Source organism: Centropristis striata, chromosome 19 (assembly GCF_030273125.1).
Source record: "Centropristis striata isolate RG_2023a ecotype Rhode Island chromosome 19, C.striata_1.0, whole genome shotgun sequence".
NCBI lineage: Eukaryota > Metazoa > Chordata > Actinopteri > Perciformes > Serranidae > Centropristis > Centropristis striata.
In genome coordinates this window covers 523,746-545,521 of record NC_081535.1, presented here as the reverse complement: position 1 = coordinate 545,521, position 21,776 = coordinate 523,746, and the positions used below count along the sequence as shown (strand labels likewise).

The window sequence follows — 21,776 nt, the reverse complement described above, 5'->3', positions numbered from 1 at the left end:
GAAGGACTAAAATCTAAAACATCTAAAAAATAAAAAGCCATTCTACCTTGAAAACATCTCGTTATGATGAGAAACGGAGGAAATACTTTCTGTCATGGTGGCAACAGATTCTCCATGTTTGAACGACATGAATAAACTTATAACGTGCGGTTAGCTCAAACATTTCAGAACGTCTCAACAGATTCATTTCCCAATCAGATTCCCGACAGCAGAAGGATTTCAACACCTCTCTATATACTTCTATGATTTGACAATTGTTTTCTCTGCAGCTCATTAAGTTACTAGACAATGTGTGTCCTCAGGGCCCGAGCTGTGGGGACGTCTCAATATCTGCTCAGAGATCCAAACATCCATCAAGACAAGTCAAGCTCAATTATTTTGTCAAAGCACTGTTGTTAAATTAGCAGCAAAGTGCAAATAACAGGAGCAGAAACAGCTTCATAGTGTTTATTATTAACACTGTGCTTCACATAGACACACACTGTTAATATAGTGGGGCGGCATAGCTAATCTACTGTTCATTCTGTGATAAAAGCACCAATTCTGGTCCATATGTAGCTTAATATATGTAGAAAAAGACTGGATATTGGCCCATCGCATATTCACATTCTGATGACCATGGCCGGCAATTTTCCAAAATGGCGTCCAGCTGTTACAAATAGATAGAAGCTGGGCCTCCAAGCTGCTGTTACCATGGTTACAACACCACAAATATTAGTTACAGAAAAGTTCAAGTGAAACTAGAACATTTCTAGTGTGCTTGACTCTACCCAAAAATTATTAGATTACAATTTAAACTGTTTACGCCCAAACATTAACAGATTTACCACACCAGTCTGAGGGAGAAGACACATTTTCCTACGTTTCTGTGTATAAATTATTTCTGTAGAGTGGTATTTGCAGCCTCAAGCTCAGTTTGACAATTTTTTCTCTCCCTCTGCACTCTAGCGATGATGTCAAATGTTGAGTTCTCCTGTAATAAATGAACTGGTTGGCTTCATTTAATCATCACATCTATCTTATCAAACTATCTTATAAATAAATCTGAGGAATCTTATAAAGGATCTAAGGAATCGGTTGGTAAAAGCTTGCCAGGATATCATATCAGGAAGTTGACGTAATACGCTGCAAAGTGAGCCTATTTAACCCATAGGAACCTATGGTGAGACCGTGTAACAAACACTTTAAATCTTCTATAATCTCCCATATTCAGCTTGATGCTTCACATTAACTCATTAAATCCCTAAGAGACGTAAACTCAACACCTGGTGAGGTGACAGGTGACTGAAACAGGAAGTGACTTCTCCAAAATATGTGTGTGACTGGAAACAGAAATGTGAAATTTTTTTTTTTTTTTAAAAGCTTATTTTTTGTTAAGTTTAAACCCATTTCACTCTTCTAATCCGTTAATAGTTTGTCCTGTGTTGCATTTAACTTGTTCTGACCACATTTCTTCAACAAATTAAAGTCAAAATGTTGATAAATGTTATGAAGATGCAAAATAAAAGGCACATTTATGTCTCCGTAAGCAGAAAATGTGTCTAGTTTTTTCTATTTTAAAATAAAAAAAATATCATAAACATAAATACCATAAACGCCCATTGTAACGTTTATGTCACATCACAGATCTTTGACATTTAGGGCTAGTAATTTTTTTTAAAAACAAATGTGTTCTACAAGGATCCAAGGAGAACTGGGTCCGGGTTCTTATGGGTTAAAAAATGGTTGCCACGGCAACCGGGGTCTGAGTTTGCCCAATATCCAAGTTTTGTTCCCAATATATTTATCAACACATCTGCCAGATTTGGTGCTTTTATCACAAAATGAACAAATACTATGCTGTATTAAGCTCCGCCCCTCTAATCACAGGTTCTATCAGAGAACCAGTGTTGACTTTGACCTGAGGAGGAACGTGACGAGGCAACATGGCGTCCGTCTGTAGTTTGTGTCACAGTTACACTGTTTGGTGCTGATGTGACACTGTGGGACTGGGAGGTCAAAGGTCGCACGTCTCGGTGGTCCTCACTAGAAAACAAACAAAACAATAACACGATTATTCAGGCAACAAGAAGTCACCACACTGTAAAAAACAACTGACAACAAATAAGAAATAAATCACTAGAATTAAGCAAATACATGCTGGAAACTGTTTGTTTGTAAGAATTCTTTAAATAAGTCAGAATATCTCGACACTGGAAAAAACAATGATGTCTTGAAATAAATCCAAATATTCTTATTTTGAGCAATTGTGGCTGGAAAAACCTGACTGTAGAAACCTAAATATTTGAGGTAAAAACTCACCATATTCAACAGTTAAATAATAATACTAATAATTAAATAAGCACATAAAGCTATGGTCAGTAGGTAAATTATACTCAGAACAACATAATTCAGATACTATTGATAGATAGAAGAAGAAAATACTTGGTCAGCTTGATGTTTTTTGCAGTGCAGATATAAACTGAACCCAGATGATCTCTGTGACATTAATAATCCTCTTTGGAAAGTCAAACTATTAAACTCCAACAAACTGGAGCAAAGAAAGCAAAGAAAGTGGACTGGGATCTGATTCCACCTCTGCTTTCTATAGACCGTCAGTCATAATATAAGAGACATTAGACATTTAATGTTTCACACTGTTCTGAGACGACTGAGCCAGTGAAACCAGAGGTCAGCTGTAGGGAGATGAACTCATGTTCCAATGTTTGAAACACTAAGACAGCTTGAGGCAGCAGGAAAGTTCATGCATTTAGTGATTTGAAGTGCATTTAATGATTAATTCAGTAAAAAACATGCAAAAATACAGTTTTGGACCTTTTTTTGGACAAAAGTTAAAATGTTGGGGAAACTGCAGAACATTAGTGAACCAGTATAAACTAAGACACACGTCTGTCAGATGGGATTCATCTTTCCCCTCGCTGTCCCCTCGCTGTCGTCTCTTTGTGTCTCTTTGTGTCTCTTTGTGTCTCTTTGTGTCTCTTTGTGTGTATTTGTGTCTCTTTGTGTCTCTTTGTGTCTCTTTGTGTCTCTTTGTGTCTCTTTGTAGTTCTTTGTGTCTTTTTGTAGTTCTTTGTGTCTTTTTGTAGTTCTTTGTAGTTCTTTGTGTCTCTTTGTGTCTCTTTGTAGTTCTTTGAGTCTCTTTGTAGTTCTTTGTGTCTCTTTGTAGTTCTTTGTGTCTCTTTGTGTCTCTTTGTAGTTCTTTGTGTCTCTTTGTGTCTCTTTGTAGTTCTTTGAGTCTCTTTGTAGTTCTTTGTGTCTCTTTGTAGTTCTTTGTGTCTCTTTGTGTCTCTTTGTAGTTCTTTGAGTCTCTTTGTAGTTCTTTGTGTCTCTTTGTAGTTCTTTGTGTCTCTTTGTAGTTCTTTGTGTCTCTTTGTAGTTCTTTATGTCTCTTTGTGTCTCTTTGTAGTTCTTTGTGTCTCTTTGTGTCTCTTTGTGTGTCTTTGTGTCTCTTTGTAGTTCTTTGTGTCTCTTTGTGTCTCTTTGTGTCTCTTTGTGTCTCTTTGTGTCTCTTTTAGTTAAAATGCTGGGGAACCAGCAGAACGGTTCTCTGAGTGAACCAGTAAAACTAAAGTGAGTGGAGAAGATAAATGTGTGTTTTCTGAACCTTGTGTCTTCTGTGGGAGGCTTTGATCAGATTAAGTGTCCAGGCAGAGCAGAAGTCTTAGTGTGGCTGAAGAACAGCTCATATAAGGCTGAATGAGGATTTGTGGTTATGTAAGAGAAATGCTGCAGAAAGGGAGGACTGATGGAAGTTTCTCTGGCTGAGAGAGGAGTGAGTCATGAAGGATAGACGCCTCGGAGCTCCACCACCGAAGAAGAAAGAGATGATAAGATGTAATCAGTAGTGATGTCCCAGTGAAGCCTCATCAACCATTCTCTTTACCTTCTGAGTCCACTAGATGGCGCTCTTCATTTAAAGAAACAGGCTCAAACTATGTTACAACATGGGTCATTTCCTGTTATTTCATGCTGCTGTGTGTTTGTTTTTTATTACAACACATCATTAAATCCATTTCTCCTTTCATAATTTGTGAAGAAAAATAGTTTTTGTATTATTACACACATGGGTCTAAAATGACCTTGTGCATTAGAAGAGTAGTGATACAAAAAGTGATACTTTAAATTAACAATGTGAGTATATGTGTCACTATGCTTGTCTTATTTTGAAGGTTTAACTTTTAAAGAGTTGTTAGAACCACCAGATTACATTATAAAATCACATATTTTAACATTTGAGACGTATTAGAGCCACCAAATAATAATTTACATTGGAAAAAAACACCAATTTAACAAAATAGGATAGTTAATATTTGTGTCTTCTTTGTCAGGTTTTAAACTGGTGACAACATATAAACACCTTCTAATGCACAACATGGGTCAGAAATCACCTTGTGCATTAGAAGAGTAGTGATAAAAAAAAGTTTTTATTCAAAAACTAAGAAATGAAAACAAAAAATGAGAATGTATGATGATCAAAAACAAGTTATTTGAGTGAAACCTGCAACACTGAATGATGAAATTAATTTACTGCAAAGATATAGAATATAAAAACTTCAGTGGGGTCACTTTAGGGTGCTTTAATTTTGAAAGGTAGTGACAGGAAGTAACAGATGGAACGGTTAAATGAAAAACGAACGGTAAATAATAATGAGTGCGTAGTAATTCATATAAAGTTGATATAAAGTATCAAAAGGCTTCTATAGTTGCTGACAGGACACAAGGTTTGTTAAAGTTTATTTTATTCTGTCATATATATTAGTGGCTATATTTGTTGTCTTAACTATAGTAAAAGTGCTTGTTAGCTCAAGTGCTAATGCTAATGTTTGTTATTGTTTTCCACCTCGTAGCTCTTACGGTGGATTCACAAGGTGACCAAGGAATTTATTAACTTGTTAATTTTTAATTTATTAACTTTTTAGGTGTTTAATAGGTGTTTTTGACAAGATACCTCGGTAACTGATACGTAAATCGCCTTCAAAATAAAAGCACAGCGGTTGTATTGATTTCTAATTTCTGGGTAACCTCATGCGGGCCGGATGTGGCCCGCGGGCCGCCCAGTTCTGCTTTAGACCATGTTGGGCATCAATGGGTTAATTGAATGTGATGTCCAAGAGTGCCATCTAGTGGTCCAAGATGATAAAGGAAATGGTTCATGAAGCTTCATTGGGACTTCACTAGTAAGCATAGTAATGACTCCAGGATGATTATTTCTCCTCAGGTGAATCTGAGCCATCATGAGGACCTTTGTGTCTTATAATAGAAGAATAATAGAAGATAATCAGTAGAATGAGTCTCTGGTGTCTTACAGTTTATGGATGTCGGGGTCAGCTCCAGCTGAGACCCCTGGGTGAGTCTGTGGGACGCTGAAACGCAGAAACACCCAGTGACCCCGGATTCACCACGACCATGTTCACAGAAACACATGCACAATGAAGTAGGTTAGCTGGTTAGCTTAGCTTAGCATAAAGACTGGAAACACAGGGAAACTGTTAGCCCGCTGCATCTGTTGGAGCCTATTCACTCTTTGTGTTTTGGGAATGCTGATGACTATTGTAGGTTAATTATTATTATTGATTATAATAGTTTTCTGCTGCTCAGGTCCGTCCTCCCACCAAGGTCACAATAGTTTTGTTGGGATTTTTTGTTTTCAAATCCAGTTAGTTTTAATGAGTTTTTAGAGTGAGTTTGCTAGTTTTTATTAGTTTTTATTTTTTTGGAAAACGCTTAGTTTTAGTTTAGTTTTTATTTGTTTTATATGTTCAGTTAGTAACATTAACCTAAAGTGAAGTTGATTTTGGAGTTCCTCAAGGCTCTGTGTTAGATCCATTATTTATTTGTATTTATATTGTAGATTTATGACTCACTAAAATACATTTTTTTGCAGACAATTTATTTTGTTCTGGAAAACATTCAAATGGCACCCTAAAGGGTAATGATGCCCCAATGAAGCTTCATGAACAGTTTTCTTTATTTTCTGAGCCCACTAGATGGCGCTCTTGATTTAAAGAAAGAGGCTCAAGCTATGGTAACTATGGTAACAGAGTGATTTCAGCTCTTTGTTGAACAGAGAGCGCCATCTAGTGACTCAGAGAATAAAGAACATGGTTCATGAAGCTTCATTAGGACATCACTAGTCGTGGCCAGTTATATGGAGCCACAGCGAAAGACAGACGCTATTGTTCTTTTTGCTCCTTTTTTATGGGATTTGTTGATGATCAGATTTATAAATATTAATGTCATGTATATATTTTTACTCACACATATTATCGTATAAAATAAAACATTTCATACCAAGTAGACGTCCAGTTCAGAGTCTGAGTGGCTCCTGTTGAGCGGCAGAGCGTCGTCCAGAGCGATCGTAGCGCTCGAGTCTCGTCGGTCTTCACTGCAACAGAAACACAGTTTAGTGTCCGGCTGTTTCACTGCCGGGTCACAGTCGGACAAAAACACAAAACCATCAAAAAGACACAAAATGACCCAAAAAGACTTCCAGTAGTGGCGTCGTCCTTATTTTAAGTGTTCAACATGCTTGTTTCTAGATTTAATAATCTTAATTTAAGAACTCTTCTAGACAAAAAAGGCTCAAAATTACCACCCCAAAAAGATGTAAAATGACCAAAAAAATATGTGAAATTACAAAATAATGTGTAAAATTAACCAAAAATGACACACAAAAAAACCAAAGATGATCAAAAAAGGATGTAAAATGACCAAAAAAGACACAAAATGACCCAAAAAAATTATGTAAAATTACAAAAAAATATGTAAAATTAACCAAAAATGACGATAAAAAAAAAAAATGAAAATAGTGTCCGGCTGTTTCACTGCCGGGTCACAGTCGGACAAAAACACAAAACCATCAAAAAGACAAAAAATGACCCAAAAAGACTTCCAGTAGTGACGTCGTCCTTATTTTAAGTGTTCAACATGTTTTTTTCTAGATTTAATAATCTTAATTTAATAAATCTTCTAGACAAAAAAATTACCACCCCAAAAAGATGTAAAATGACCAAAAAAAATGTGAAATTACAAAATAGTGTGTAAAATTAACCAAAAATGACACACAAAAAACCCAAAGATGATCAAAAAAGGATGTAAAAAATCCTATTTTTTTCTGTGAATATGAAGCAATCAAACAGTCTGAGCTTCTCTAGGTTCCTGTCCAGCTGGTTAAAGATCAGAGAGGTTCTCCGGTTCTACCTGTTCTCCAGCTCCTCTTCGTCGTGTCCGGAGCACTCGAAGGAGACTCTGGGGAGGAGATCCGGCTGCTTGGAGGAACTGTAAACTGTTAACAAGAAGATCATCAGAATCAAGTTCAAACAACCAGAATAATGTGTTTCTCAACACTGTAAAAACAAAAAAAACTGTTGTTTTTATGGTAAAAACCAGCAGAACTTTACCGTAATAAATACGGTGCAACTTTTTTATAATATTACGGTAAAATGATATTAACACTGTTGATTTCACGTTTAAGATTGACATTTTATTCCATATTTTACTGTATAAATAAAAAGTTTTTCCATCAAAAAAACAACAACACTGTTTTGCCATATAACTGACACACTAACTGATAAATATAAATAAATCAAATAAATAAAGAATATAAATAAATGCTGCCTAAATTAAAGATTTTCCCAGTAAATATTACAGTATATTTCTGTTAGAGGTATGGTGTTTAGTACATTTAACAGTGAGAAAAAGGATTTTTACAAAAAATAAATGCAAAAATCATAGTGATGCTTGTATATATATTACAGTATATTTTTGCTACAAACACGGTGCCAGAATATTTTACAGTGGAGTAATGTATTTTTTTATTTTTTTTAAAGTAAAAAATCCTGTTTTGTCTGATATAAACATTTACAGTGTTTCATTGTTACTGAAACTGAATTAACTCATTTATCATTTTACGTCTTTTACTGTCATGGTTTATCAGTTTTTAGACATTTTCTCCAGTGCAGCTTACAGTTCCCGTCCAGGTTGTCCATGCTCTGGGCCTTCTTCTCCTCCTTCTTCTCCTCCTTCTGAGGAGACAGCACCTCCTGGGAGGCCGACTTTATGGCGTGGAGGGAACTCCTCTTCCTCTTTGAAGATGCTCCTCTTAAAGCTGACAGACACAAAGAGAGAGAGGTTTTTAATTGGTTTTAGTTTTAATTTTGTCGTGATTTTTTGTTTTCAAATTCAGTTATTTTGAATTAGTTTTTAGAGTGAGTTTGCTAGTTTTAATCAGGTTTTATTTTTTGGAAAATGCTTAGTTTTTATTTGTTTTAGTTATTTTGTAATGGGGTATTTGTTGGGTTAGGGCAATTTCTCACTTTTTTCCGTAAATTTGACAATTTTTTCCCATAAATTTGTCACTTTTTCTTTTAAATTTGAGAATTTTTTCTTGTTAATTTGTCACTTTTTCTTTTAAATTTGAGATTTTTTTCTTGTTAATTTGTCACTTTTTTCTCAAAATGTGTCACTTTTTTCTCGTAAATTCGTCATTTTTTTTCTTGTAAATTTGAGAATTTTTTCTTGTCACTTTTTCTCGTAAATTTGTGATTTTTTAAAATTAGTTTTTATTAGTTGTAGTTTAGTTTTTATTAGTTGTAGTTGTGTTTTTATTAGTTGTAGTTTTTATTAGTTGTAGTTGTTTTGTAATGGGGTATTTGTTGGGTCCAGATTCAATAAGGTCACAATAAATGTTTCCTTTATTTCCTTTGTCTGATCCATCTCAGCCCCAATAAGTTTATTAAGTCATAAAACCAGATAGATGAAATAGATTTCATATCAACCAAAAAGGTTTACGGATGAAAAAAGTTGACAAAGACGGAAACGAAGGACATTTTCACTATAATTTAGTTAGTTTTGGAACCACAAAATACAGTTTCAGTTAGTTATCATTTTTATTTTTATTTCAGTTAATGAAAACATTTTTTCAGTTCTAGTTTTGTGTATTTGGTTAGTTTTGGTTAAATAATATAGATATTAATGTATAATAACTTCTGTAGACTTACGGTGAAGCTTCTTAAACACAGTCGAGCCCATGAACTTCAGGAATCTGTCTGCGTAGAAACTGGGCCTGTGGACCGAAACCGTGTCCTGAGAAACAAAACACGCTGTTAATACACACACACACACACACACACACACACACACACACACACACACACACACACTGCAGGCCAGAAGTTTGGAAGCAACTTAAATGTTCAGTTTTTTCTTAAAAACCATCTGGATTCTTTGTATTGTTGGCTGTTTACTGATGATCATTGGGACATGAAGCTTCATGAACCAGTTTCTGTATCGTATGCGTCCACTAGATGGAGCTCTTGATCTAACTTCCAAACGTTTGTCCTGTAGAGCAGTAGTTCTCAACCTTTTTGAGTCGTGACCCCCAATTTAACATGCATGTTTTCCGCGACCCCCACTCACTGAACACAAGCTCACAGATTCACAGTTCAGATCACCCAAAAAAGAAACAAAATGACCAAAAAAAGGAAACTAAATGACCAAAAAAGACACTAAATGACCAAAAAAAGACATAAATGACCAAAAAAGACACAAAATGACAAAAAAAGACACAAAATTATCAAAAAAAGACATAAATGACCAAAAAAGACACAAAATGACAAAAAAAGACACAAAATTATCAAAAAAGGAAACAAAATGACCAAAAAAGACACAAAATTATCAAAAAAGGAAACAAAATGACCAAAAAAGACACTAAATGACCAAAAGAAAGACACAAAATGACAAAAAAAGACACAAATTGACCAAAAAAAGACACAAAATTACCAAAAAAAGACATAAATGACCAAAAAAGACACAAAATGACAAAAAAAGACACAAAATTATCAAAAAAGGAAACAAAATGACCAAAAAAGACACAAAATTATCAAAAAAGGAAACAAAATGACCAAAAAAGACACTAAATGACCAAAAGAAAGACACAAAATGACAAAAAAAGACACAAAATGACAAAAAAAAAGACACAAAATTACCAAAAAAGACACAAAATTGGCCAAAAAAGACACAAAATCACCAAAAAAGACACAAAGTGACAAAAAACACAGGGCGTCCACAGTGGCGACCCCCAGAAATCATCTTGCGACCCCAATTGGGGTCCCGACCCTAAGGTTGAGAACAGCTGCTGTAGATGATGTAGTTTGAGATGAGAATGTGTTGGTACGAACCCCGTCATGGACCAGAGCTTTCCACGAGTGTTCCACTTTCTTGATGAACCTAAAAACAAGAATCAAGATTAAACAACAACAACAACAACAACAACAACAACAACAACAACAACATGTCAGTCATCACCTGTTTGATTGTAGTTATCATCTATAATGGAGTCTTTGTACATTAGAGAGAATAAGGATTAAAGTGTGTGGCTCACCGGTACGACTGCAGGATGTCGATGATTCCTAAGAAAATGAGAAGGTTCTCATCTTTGTGTTTGGCAGGAATCCCTCCCAGTCTGGAATAAATAAATAAATAAATACAGATTTGTTCATGACTAAAACAAACTATCACACAGACTGGTGAGTCATTGAGCCTGTTTTTGTTGCTGTTTCATGTCTCTTTGTAGTGATTTTGAGTCTCTTTGTTGCTTTGCAGCTGTTTAAATGTCATTCTAGTTGCTTTGGTCTTTTATTGATCTCTGGGTCTCTTTATTGGGTCTTTGTCTGACTTTGTAGAAATCTGGAGACTCTTTGAGTTGTTTTTATCCTTTATCACACTGAAAAAAAGGTCTAAAAACCAGATAAAACAGTAAATCTAAAGTTAAACCTTTAGATTTACTGTTTGATCTGGTTTTAGACCTTTAGATTTACTGTTTGATCTGGTTTTAGACCTTTAGATTTACTGTTTGATCTGGTTTTAGACCTTTAGATTTACTGTTTGATCTGGTTTTAGACCTTTAGATTTACTGTTTGATCTGGTTTTAGACCTTTAGATTTACTGTTTGATCTGGTTTTAGACCTTTAGATTTACTGTTTATCTGGTTTTAGACCTTTAGATTTACTGTTTTATCTGGTTTTAGACCTTTAGATTTACTGTTTGATCTGGTTTTAAACCTTTAGATTTACTGTTTGATCTGGTTTTTAAACACTTTTTTGCAGTGCAGTGTCTCTTTGTGGTCATTTTGAGTCTCTTTGCAGCTGTTTTACATGTCTTTTATAATCTTTGTATTCTTTTTGTTCTTCATTTGTTCTACTTTAATGTGTGGTGTGTCTCTGGTTGGTAAATGTCCCTTTGGGCCTTGTGGACCAGTTGTAAATGCAGTAAAGCTGATCTTCAGGTTCTAAGTGGTTTCTATGGCGCCCCCTGCAGGAGACTCCTCACCATGATCCAGTTTAACGTGAACCGGATCAGATGTGATGCAACATTTCACAACGATGAGTTGTTGTTCATGAGAAGGCAGTTTGTGTCAGTGGACAGAAGAAAAAGCAGAAGAGACGTTTCAGGTGAAAAGAGAAGAGAGCTGGCTGCAGACGTCACAGAAACCCAGCAGACGTCACAGTATAAATAATAATAAGAGTCCAGAGGGCTGGGCCGTGTCGGATCCTTCACCATAATATACGTATAGTTTTTAATGGTTAAAAACAATGCATATCATGATATTGGCGACGTTCCTACTTGTTGATGTTGTGGCGTACGTTTGAAGCTGCCCTCCACACACACTGCTGCATTATGCTGCTCGTTAGCCACGAGCTAACATTAGCTAACAATTACAGTTGGTTTAATCACAAAAAGCTACTTACTCTCTGTCGCTAAACACATGCAGCTTTCAAAATAAGAGCACAGTGTTAACAGAATCCACCACAGAACTTACAAGAAGACTGTCAAAATAAGAGCCTTAAATAAAACATACAAGAACCTTTATTCTCCTTTACAAAATGTCATTAAAATATGCCCCCGAACCCCTAAATGGTTATTTTTATTATTTTCTCATACTCAAGAGTCAAGAGTAAAAATGTTTGTATTTGGCAACTGTTGAGATTTGCACTTCACACTACATTTTAGACTTTTAATTATTTATACAGGCTAAAAAAAAATCATATTTTCTATATCTTTTAAAGTATTTCCTAATATTGTAAAGAATATCGTTATCACAAAAACAGCCTGCAATATTGTGATATTCTTTTAGGGCCATATTGCCCACCCCTATTTTTTATATATTTTTAAGTATTTCGTAATATCGCCAAGAATATCGTTATCGCACAAACAGCCTGAAACATGGTGATATTCTTTAGGGCCGTGTCGCCCAGCCCTACCCAGAGACCGAAGGACGGATTAGATTAATAATAATAAATGATAATAAGGGGATAATAATAATAAATGTCTCACGTGTCGTCGTCAGCGACCGGGCCCGGGTCCTTCACCGTCCCCTGGATGGACTCCAGGGCCGTGGAGTAGAGGACCTTCTGTCCCTTCCTGCTGTCCATGCGGCTGCCTCGGCCCAGAGGCCTCCGGTCCAGGACGTGGATCCCCAGCAGGAGACTGTAGTCCATGATCTTAAAGCTCTCCAGGACCTGGTGGGGACAGAAACTGGAGTCAGCAACACCTGGAACCAGCAGAATCAGTTCAAACTCAAACATTTAGACGCTGAAGTCTCAAGAATAGTACGTGGAGTCGAATTAAGACACACAATGAGATTAAAAGTGACCATTAAAAGTGGCAAATCTACAAGAAAAATGTCACAAATTCATGCGATTAAAAGTGGCAAATCTACGAGAAAAAAAATACAAATTCATGAGATTAAAAGTGGCAAATCTATGAGAAAAAAGTAGCAGATTTATTAGATTACAAGTGGCAAATCTACAAGAAAAATGTCACAGATTCATGAGAATAAAAGTGGCAAATCTACGAGAAAAAAAATACAAATTCATGAGATTAAAAGTGGCAAATCTACAAGAAAAAAGTGGCAAATCTACAAGAAAAATGTCACAAATTCATGAGATTAAAAGTGGCAAATCTATGAGAAAAAAGTAGCAGATTTATTAGATTAAAAGTGGCAAATCTACAAGAAAAATGTCACAGATTCATGAGAATAAAAGTGGCAAATCTACGAGAAAAAAAATACAAATTCATGAGATTAAAAGTGGCAAATCTACAAGAAAAATGTCACAGATTCATGAGATTAAAAGTGGCAAATCTACGAGAAAAAAAATACAAATTCATGAGATTAAAAGTGGCAAATCTACAAGAAAAAAGTCTTCCATTACTGTGTTTTATATTGTTAATGTGTTTAAAAACAATGAAGTGTGTTTAAAAAAACCCCAAAGTAAACTACCGTATTTCCTCCAATAGTAGCCGGGGCTTCTATTAATAAAAAATCAGCATCAATTTTTTGTTTCAATTTGGTGGATCTAGAGGAACTGGAGTGAAGGAATAAAGATGAATATTTAGTGAGAATGTTACTGGTGGCCTGTAAGAAATCAATAATGAGGAAATGTCTGCAGAGGGAGGCTCCTAGTGCAGATGCATGGATTGATATTGTCTACAGCATCTTTGTAATGGAAAGAATTACTTTCAATTTAAGAACAGAGAATTGAAAATTGGCAAAAATGGATTACATATGTCTCTACCATAAAACCGTATTTCAGGTAATCTCAGATTGGACGATCAGAATACTTTCATTTCTTTGTACCTTTCCCCTTTTTATTTTATTTATTTATTTTTTGGGGGTGTTTGAGGAAATACGGTAATGTCAAAGAGTTTTTATTCTCTGGTATTACGTCAGCGTTGAGTATTTGTGCAACTCATGTTAAACCTGAACTGTGACGTCATGAAGGAAACAGAGAGCTTCACTGTGTTTCCTAATAAACCAGCAGGTCTGAGAGTCAGCTGCTCTGGCTGATAATCCTCTCTTGTTGTTTCACACTAATGAAATAATAACCCGACTAATGAGGCCCTGGTCCAGCCTGACTGAGCCAGAGAGGGGGCTGCTGTTACATAACCTTATCTGGATCTGGATCTGTGGCGTGATCCCTGGCTGGTTTCAGTCTCCAGGAATCGTTTAAACCCACTGTGAGCCGTTTTAGTGCTGATAATGGGATAAAATGATTGAATAACTAGATAATTTATAATGGTTTCAGCTTCTCACATGTGAGAATTTGCTACTTTTCTCTGTTTTCTATCATCATAAATTAAACAGCTGAAGCTCTGACAGCTTGGCTGATTCACACTGTTCCTTCTTTTCATTTTAGAGACAGAAGAACATGCACTGTAAAAAATAAAAAAAACCAGATCAAACAGTAAATCTGAGGGAAATGATCTTGCTGCATGGACAGATAATTTACCTTGACAAGATTTATTAAATTAAGATTATTAAATCTAGAAATAAACATGTTGAACACTTGAAATAATAAATTAACTCTTAAAACCAGATAAATGATCTAACACTTCTAAATCTAAAGTTTTTTTTATCTTGGTAAGAACCAAATAATCATCAGGTCACTCTGCTCGGGTCAGTTCATCACTGCTGGCAGCTTTACTTTATCTGGTTTTAAGGGTTAATTTATTATTTTAAGGACATTTTTTTCTGTTTTTCTGACTATTTTTTTTCTGTTTTTCTGACTATTTTTTCGTTTTTTTCAAAGTAATTTTTTTCCTGACAAATAAACAAGAAAAAAATAGCAAATTTACAAGCAAAATTGACAAATAAACAAGAAAAAATTGTCAAATTTACGGGAAAAAAATCTAAAATTTACAAGAAAAAAGTGACAAATTGCCCTAACCCAACAAATACCCCATTACAAAATAACTAAAAACTAAACTAAAACTAAGCATTTTCCCAAAATTTAAACTAATTAAAACTATCAAACGCACTCTAAAAACTCATTAAAACTAACTGAGTTTGAAACAAAAATTCACAACGAAATTAAAACTAAAACTGATGAAAAATCCCAAACTATTCTAACCTTTGATCACCCACTCTAATCACCAACGTGCGTATCTAGTGAGGATAAAGACTATAATAATATAATATATATATATTATAATATAATATATGATATAATGTATGAACAGACCCGGCAGTCCCTCTGCAGGGTCTTCATCAGGGCGCTGTAGGTGTCGGGGTCGAAGTGTAAACCCTCGTGCATCTCCTGGAAGTCCAGGTCTTTGAGCGTGGGCGAGGACTTGAGGCGCTCTTTGCGTGAAGCGCGGCGTTTGTAGGAGGAACCCTTCAGGTCGTACTTGTAGTGCATCTTCATGGATCGGGGCAGGACGTTGTTCATCACCACCAGCCGCACCGTCACGCCGCCACACTGGATGCAGTACAGACCGTAGAACTTGGGCAGCAGCGTCCTCGGGTTCTGGTTCAGGTTCTAGAAAACACAGAGACTGAGATAGGAACTGTTCCTCTGAGCAGTTTGATGCACGAGTCAGAGATAAATGAGGGTCGGCAACATGTCCAATGGTGGAACCACAAGAAGTGGCAAATCTACGAGAAAAATGTCGCAAATTCATGAGATTAAAAGTGGCAAATCTACGAGAAAAAAGTTACAAACTCATGAGATTAAAAGTGGCAAATCTACGAGAAAAATGTTGCAAATTCATGAGATTAAAAGTGGAAAATCTACAAGATAAATGCCGCAAATTCATGAGATTAAAAGTGGCAAATCTACAAGAAAAAAGTCACAAATTCATGTGATTAAAAGTGGAAAATCTATGAGAAAAAAGTCGCAAATTCATGAGATTAAAAGTGGCAAATCTACGAGAAAAAAGTTGCAAATTCATGAGATTAAAAGTGGAAAATCTATGAGAAAAATGTCGCAAATTCATGAGATTAAAAGTGGCAAATCTATGAGAAAAAAGTCACAAATTCATGAGATTAAAAGTGGAAAATCTATGAGAAAAATGTCGCAAATTCATGAGATTAAAAGTGGAAAATCTACAAGAAAAAAGTTACAAATTCATGAGATTAAAAGTGGCAAATCTATGAGAAAAATGTCACAAACTCATGAGATTAAAAGTGGCAAATCTACGAGAAAAATGTCGCAAATTCATGTGATTAAAAGTGGAAAATCTACGAGAAAAATGTCGCAAATTCATGAGATTAAAAGTGGAAAATCTATGAGAAAAATGTCGCAAATTCATGAGATAAAAAGTGGCAAATCTACGAGAAAAATGTCGCAAATTCATGTGATTAAAAGTGGAAAATCTACCAGAATAAAGTTACAAATTCATTAGATTAAAAGTTGGAAATTTACGAGAAAAATGTTGCAAAGGCATGAGATTAAAAGTGGAAAATCTACAAGAAAAAAGTCGCAAATTCATGAGATTAAAAGTGGAAAATCTACAAGAAAAAAGTTGCAAATTCATGAGATTAAAAGTGGAAAATCTATGAGAAAAAAGTTACAAATTCATGAGATTAAAAGTGGCAAATCTATGAGAAAAATGTTGCAAATTCATGACATTAAAATACATGTCATGGTGTTAACTTTTTTCCTGTTATCTTGACCATTATTTTTACTATTTTCTCATTTTTAAATATTTCTTGTGACTTCAAATTTTTTTTTTCTCATTTTGACTTTTTATTCTTGACCTTATTCAGACTATGTTCTCGTTATTTTGACCTTTTTTTTCATGATTTCGCATTTTTTTTTTTAATTTTGACTTTTTTCTCGTGACTTCGACTTTTTTCCCGTTATTGTGACTTTTTTTGTGATTTTCTAATTGTGTCACCGTCTGTGACGCAGCCTGATCTTTGCTGATGATCTGGAATAAATCCATGAGGTTCTACGAGCTCACAGAGAGACACGGAGACCATCTAGATACAGAATCTAGTTCCTCTCCTGGTGAAGGGTCCAGGTTGGACCCAGAATATAGTTCTTGGCCCTATAAAGGGTCCAGGGAACTCACCATGTAGTAACCAGGAAGCAGCTTCTGCAGGAACTCGGCCTCTTTATGTTGCACCGTCTTGATGATGAACTCGTCGTCGCTGGTGAGGTAGAACCAGGAGCTGCTGGCTCCGGGGTTGGACAACTCGATCAGAGGCTCCTTACAGATGGAGTACTAGCAACAACAGCAAAAACAGAGACACAGTGAGGATGAGGAGGATGATGATGATGATGATGAGGATGAAGATGATGCTGTGACTCACCAGATAGTCGTCTGGTTTGATGTTGAACAGTTCTCTGAAGTAGCGGAAGGCCAGCGGAGCGTACGTCTTCAGACGGAAGTCTGGGTAGTGATGAGCCGGAGTCAGGTTGCTGCCCTCGCTGCCCAACACAGCAACATATCACCCGTCAACAGCAACATACAGGCAACAACAAATATCACCCATCAACAGCAACATACAGGCAACAACAAATATCACCCATCAACAGCAACATACAGGCAACATTCAATATCAATCATAAACAGCAACATATAGAGGCAACATTCAATATCACCCATCAACAGCAACAGACAGGCAACATTCAATATCACCCATCAACAGCAACATACAGGCAACATTCAATATCACCCGTCAACAGCAACATACAGGCAACAACAAATATCACCCATCAACAGCAACATACAGGCAACATTCAATATCAATCATAAACAGCAACATATAGAGGCAACAACAAATATCACCCATCAACAGCAACATACAGGCAACATTCAATATCAATCATAAACAGCAACATATAGAGGCAACATTCAATATCACCCATCAACAGCAACATACAGGCAACATTCAATATCACCCATCAACAGCAACATATAGAGGCAACAACAAATATCACCCATTAACAGCAACATACAGGCAACATTCAATATCACCCATCAACAGCAACATATAGAGGCAACATTCAATATCACCCATCAACAGCAACAGACAGGCAACATTCAATATCACCCATCAACAGCAACATATAGAGGCAACATTCAATATCACCCATCAACAGCAACAAATATCACCCATAAACAGCAACATACAGGCAACATTCAATATCACCCATCAACAGCAACATACAGGCAACAACAAATATCAGCCATCAACAGCAACATACAGGCAACATTCAATATCACCCATCAACAGCAACATACAGGCAACATTCAATATCACCCATCAACAGCAACATACAGGCAACATTCAATATCACCCATCAACAGCAACATATAGAGGCAACATTCAATATCACCCATCAACAGCAACATACAGGCAACATTCAATATCAATCATAAACAGCAACATACAGGCAACAACAAATATCACCCATCAACAGCAACATACAGGCAACATTCAATATCAATCATAAACAGCAACATATAGAGGCAACATTCAATATCACCCATCAACAGCAACATACAGGCAACATTCAATATCAATCATAAACAGCAACATATAGAGGCAACATTCAATATCACCCATCAACAGCAACATACAGGCAACAACAAATATCACCCATCAACAGCAACATACAGGCAACATTCAATATCAATCATAAACAGCAACATACAGGCAACATTCAATATCACCCGTCAACAGCAACATACAGGCAACATTCAATATCACCCGTCAACAGCAACAAATATCACCCATCAACAGCAACATACAGGCAACATTCAATATCACCCATAAACAGCAACACATATCACCCATCAACGGCAACATACAGGCAACATTCAATATCACCCGTCAACAGCAACAAATATCACCCGTCAACAGCAACATACAGGCAACATTCAATATCACCCGTCAACAGCAACAAATATCACCCATCAACAGCAACATACAGGCAACATTCAATATCACCCATAAACAGCAACACATATCACCCATCAACAGCAACATACAGGCAACAACAAATATCACCCATCAACAGCAACAAATATCACCCATAAACAGCAACATACAGGCAACGTTCAATATCACTCATAAACAGCAACATACAGGCAACAACAAATATCACCCATCAACAGCAACATACAGCAACTTTAACACAGGAGGAGGAGCACAGAATTCTGCTTCAGGGTCATTTAACGTCTTTTTGTTCATTTTCTGTCTTTTATGGTAATTTTACATGTATTTTGTGTCTTTTTATTGGTCATTATACGTCTTTTTTATTAATTTTGTGTCTTTTTTGTTAATTTTATGTATTTTTTGGGTCAATTTGTGTCTTTTTTGGTTATTATACATCTTTTTTGGTAACTGTATGTCTTTTTTAGTTATTATACGTCTTTTTTGTTAATTTTGTGTCTTTTTTTGGTCAATTTGTGTCTTTTTTGGTCATTATGCGTCTTTTTTTTAATTTTGTGTCTTTTTTGTTAATTTTGTGTCTTTTTTGGGTCAATTTGTGTCTTTTTTGGTTATTTTACGTCTTTTTTGTTCATTTTCTGTCTTTTTTTGGTAATTTTGTATCTTTTTTTGGTCAATATGTGTCTTTTTTTGGTGATTTAGTGTCTTGTTTTGGTCATTATACGTCTCTTTTGGTGATTTAGTGTCTTGTTTTGGTGATTTAGTGTCTTGTTTTGGTGATTTAATGTCTTGTTTTGGTGATTTAATGTCTTGTTTTGGTGATTTGGTGTCTTGTTTTGGTGATTCGGTGTCTTGTTTTGGTGATTTAGTGTCTTGTTTTGGTGATTTGGTGTCTTGTTTTGGTGATTTAGTGTCTTGTTTTGGTGCGTTTGGGTACCTGGGCAGGAAGACGCTCTCCACCACGGAGAAGTCCTGCATGAGGACGTCTCTGTCTGGTTTGGAGCTCATGTTGCCGACAGCGTAGCCGATTCCCAGCTGGATGGCTCCTTTCAGAGCTGCTGCTGTCGGCTGAAACAGGAAACACCAAACACACGTTAAGATAAAAAGACTTCTTCTGTTCACTCTAACCTGTCACCACAGTGTCTGAAACAGATAGAAACACTGGATCTGAGGGAAAAACTCCTCAAAACAGGTCAATCATCTGTCCATGCAGCAAGATACTTTCACTTGACAAGATTTCTTTAATTAAGATTGTTAAATCTAGAAATCGGCATGTCTACAGATGCATTTAGAAGGCTTAGATAATCATAAAATACTGGTTTTAAGATCAGCTCACTTCAAAAGTAACTTTATACAACACCAAAATAAGTGAAATATACAAAACATAATCATAAAATAAGATGGTTTTAAAATGAGATCACTTAAAAATGTAACTTTTTACAGTCTAAAAATAAGTGAAATACACTCAATATAAGCAATTGCATATTTAGTTTTCTTACTTTAGCAAATTAAGCTGAAGATTATGAAATATATATTATATAGCACCTTTAAAAACACGATCACAAAGTGCTTTGACAGAACAAGTTTAAGATGATTAAATCTAGAAATAAGCATGTTGAACACTTAAAATAATAAATTAACTCTTAAACCAGATAAACAGTGATGAACTGACCGAGCAGTTTTTTTTACAGTGTAGCTGAGAGAACAGTGATGAATCAGCTCTACAGTCAGTGATGGAGCTGACTGTAGGGGGTTTCCACGGTAACGGAGATGGAGCTGACTGTAGGGGGTTTCCATGGTAACGGAGCTGGAGCTGACTGTAGGGGGTTTCCATGGTAACGGAGATGGAGCTGACTGTAGGGGGTTTCCATGGTAACGGAGCTGAAGCTGACTGTTCTCATCACACTAACACCAACATTCAGCTGCTCTTTGTTTTATCTTTACAACTTTACAACTTTTTACAGTTTTATAACATCTTACAGGATCATCTCAATAAATCACAATATGATGAAACGTTAGTTTCCAGTATTTCAAATCAACCAAATATTGAGTCTTATAGATAAACACAATAACAGAAAGAGAGAAACTGGAGACAAGTCTCCAGGAATTTTACGGGTGTTTCTGGTAATTTTGTGTCTCTTTTTTTGGTCATTTTATGTCTTTTTGTGTATTTTTTAGGTCATTTTATGTGTTTTTTTGGTCAATTTGTGTCTTTCCTGGTCATTTTGTGTCTCTTTTTTGGTCACTTTCCGTCTTTTCTAGTCATTTTATGTCTTTTTCTGGTCAGTTCGTGTCTTTTTTCTGTTCTTGAGTGATGTTAATAAATGAACCGAGTCTCCTCTTTTGTTCAGAGTCAGATTGACTCCAACAGAATCTACAGGATCATCTCAATAAATATATAAACATCTATAATATATAAACATACAGGATCATCTCAATAAATCAGAATATGATGAAAAGTATTGAGTCATAGAGATGACAAACTGTTCAGAGGAAACATTTACATATTAAACACACTTTTAAAATTGGTCTTTGGTAATATTACATTTTTTGAGACAGTGAATTTAAGGTCTTCATTAAATGTAAACCATAATAATCATTATAATGAGAATAAATTAAATAAATGAAGACATGAAATGTGTCATTCAGTGTGTAATGGATCTATAGAATGTCTTATTTCACCTTATTTTGAATTTAATCACTGACATAAATCAACTTTATATGATATTGTAACTCATTGAGATGCTCCTGTAGACTTATTAAGAGCAAAGATGAATTATTGAACCAGCTCAAAGTGTGACTGATCACCACAAAGACATTAAAATGAATTAAAATAGAATAAAACCAACTAGAGACGTGATGAGACTGTAACAGTCTGTTCCATGGTGCAGCAGTGATTGAGTCTAATAAAGAGGATGTGTATTAATAACGAGTCTCTCACCTTTTTATGATCCTTTGAAGCTTTGGAGGCTTTGCTTCCTCTTGCCAGCGTGTCTGTGGAGGCCGTGGACATCGTTCAACAGAGAGAAGTTGTTGTGAGGAAGCTGCTGCTCTCTTCTTCTTCCTCCGGATGAAGATTACTTCCTTCTTTACT

The 21,776-nt window shown here is 35.7% G+C and overlaps 1 protein-coding gene across 2 annotated transcripts; it reads right to left on the bottom strand.

Moving 5' to 3' along the window:
- Positions 1-1,670: 1,670 nt before the first annotated feature.
- Positions 1,671-21,776, bottom strand: pip5k1ba (phosphatidylinositol-4-phosphate 5-kinase, type I, beta a). 2 transcript variants are annotated; one of them, XM_059358140.1, is made up of 13 exons: positions 21,624-21,776; positions 19,620-19,750; positions 17,096-17,213; positions 16,855-17,007; positions 15,021-15,317; positions 12,334-12,518; positions 10,382-10,462; positions 10,179-10,227; positions 9,000-9,084; positions 7,967-8,107; positions 7,201-7,285; positions 6,292-6,385; positions 1,671-2,025 (listed from the first exon to the last, which is right to left on the bottom strand). In XM_059358140.1, the coding sequence occupies exons 1-13, from the start codon at positions 21,693-21,695 to the stop codon at positions 2,023-2,025; spliced, it is 1,494 nt and encodes a 497-aa protein (XP_059214123.1). In that variant the 5' UTR covers positions 21,696-21,776; the 3' UTR covers positions 1,671-2,022. The 2 variants fall into 2 exon arrangements, with proteins under 2 accessions (XP_059214123.1, XP_059214122.1); XM_059358139.1 differs by lacking the exon at positions 1,671-2,025 and having other exon boundaries at positions 6,111-6,385.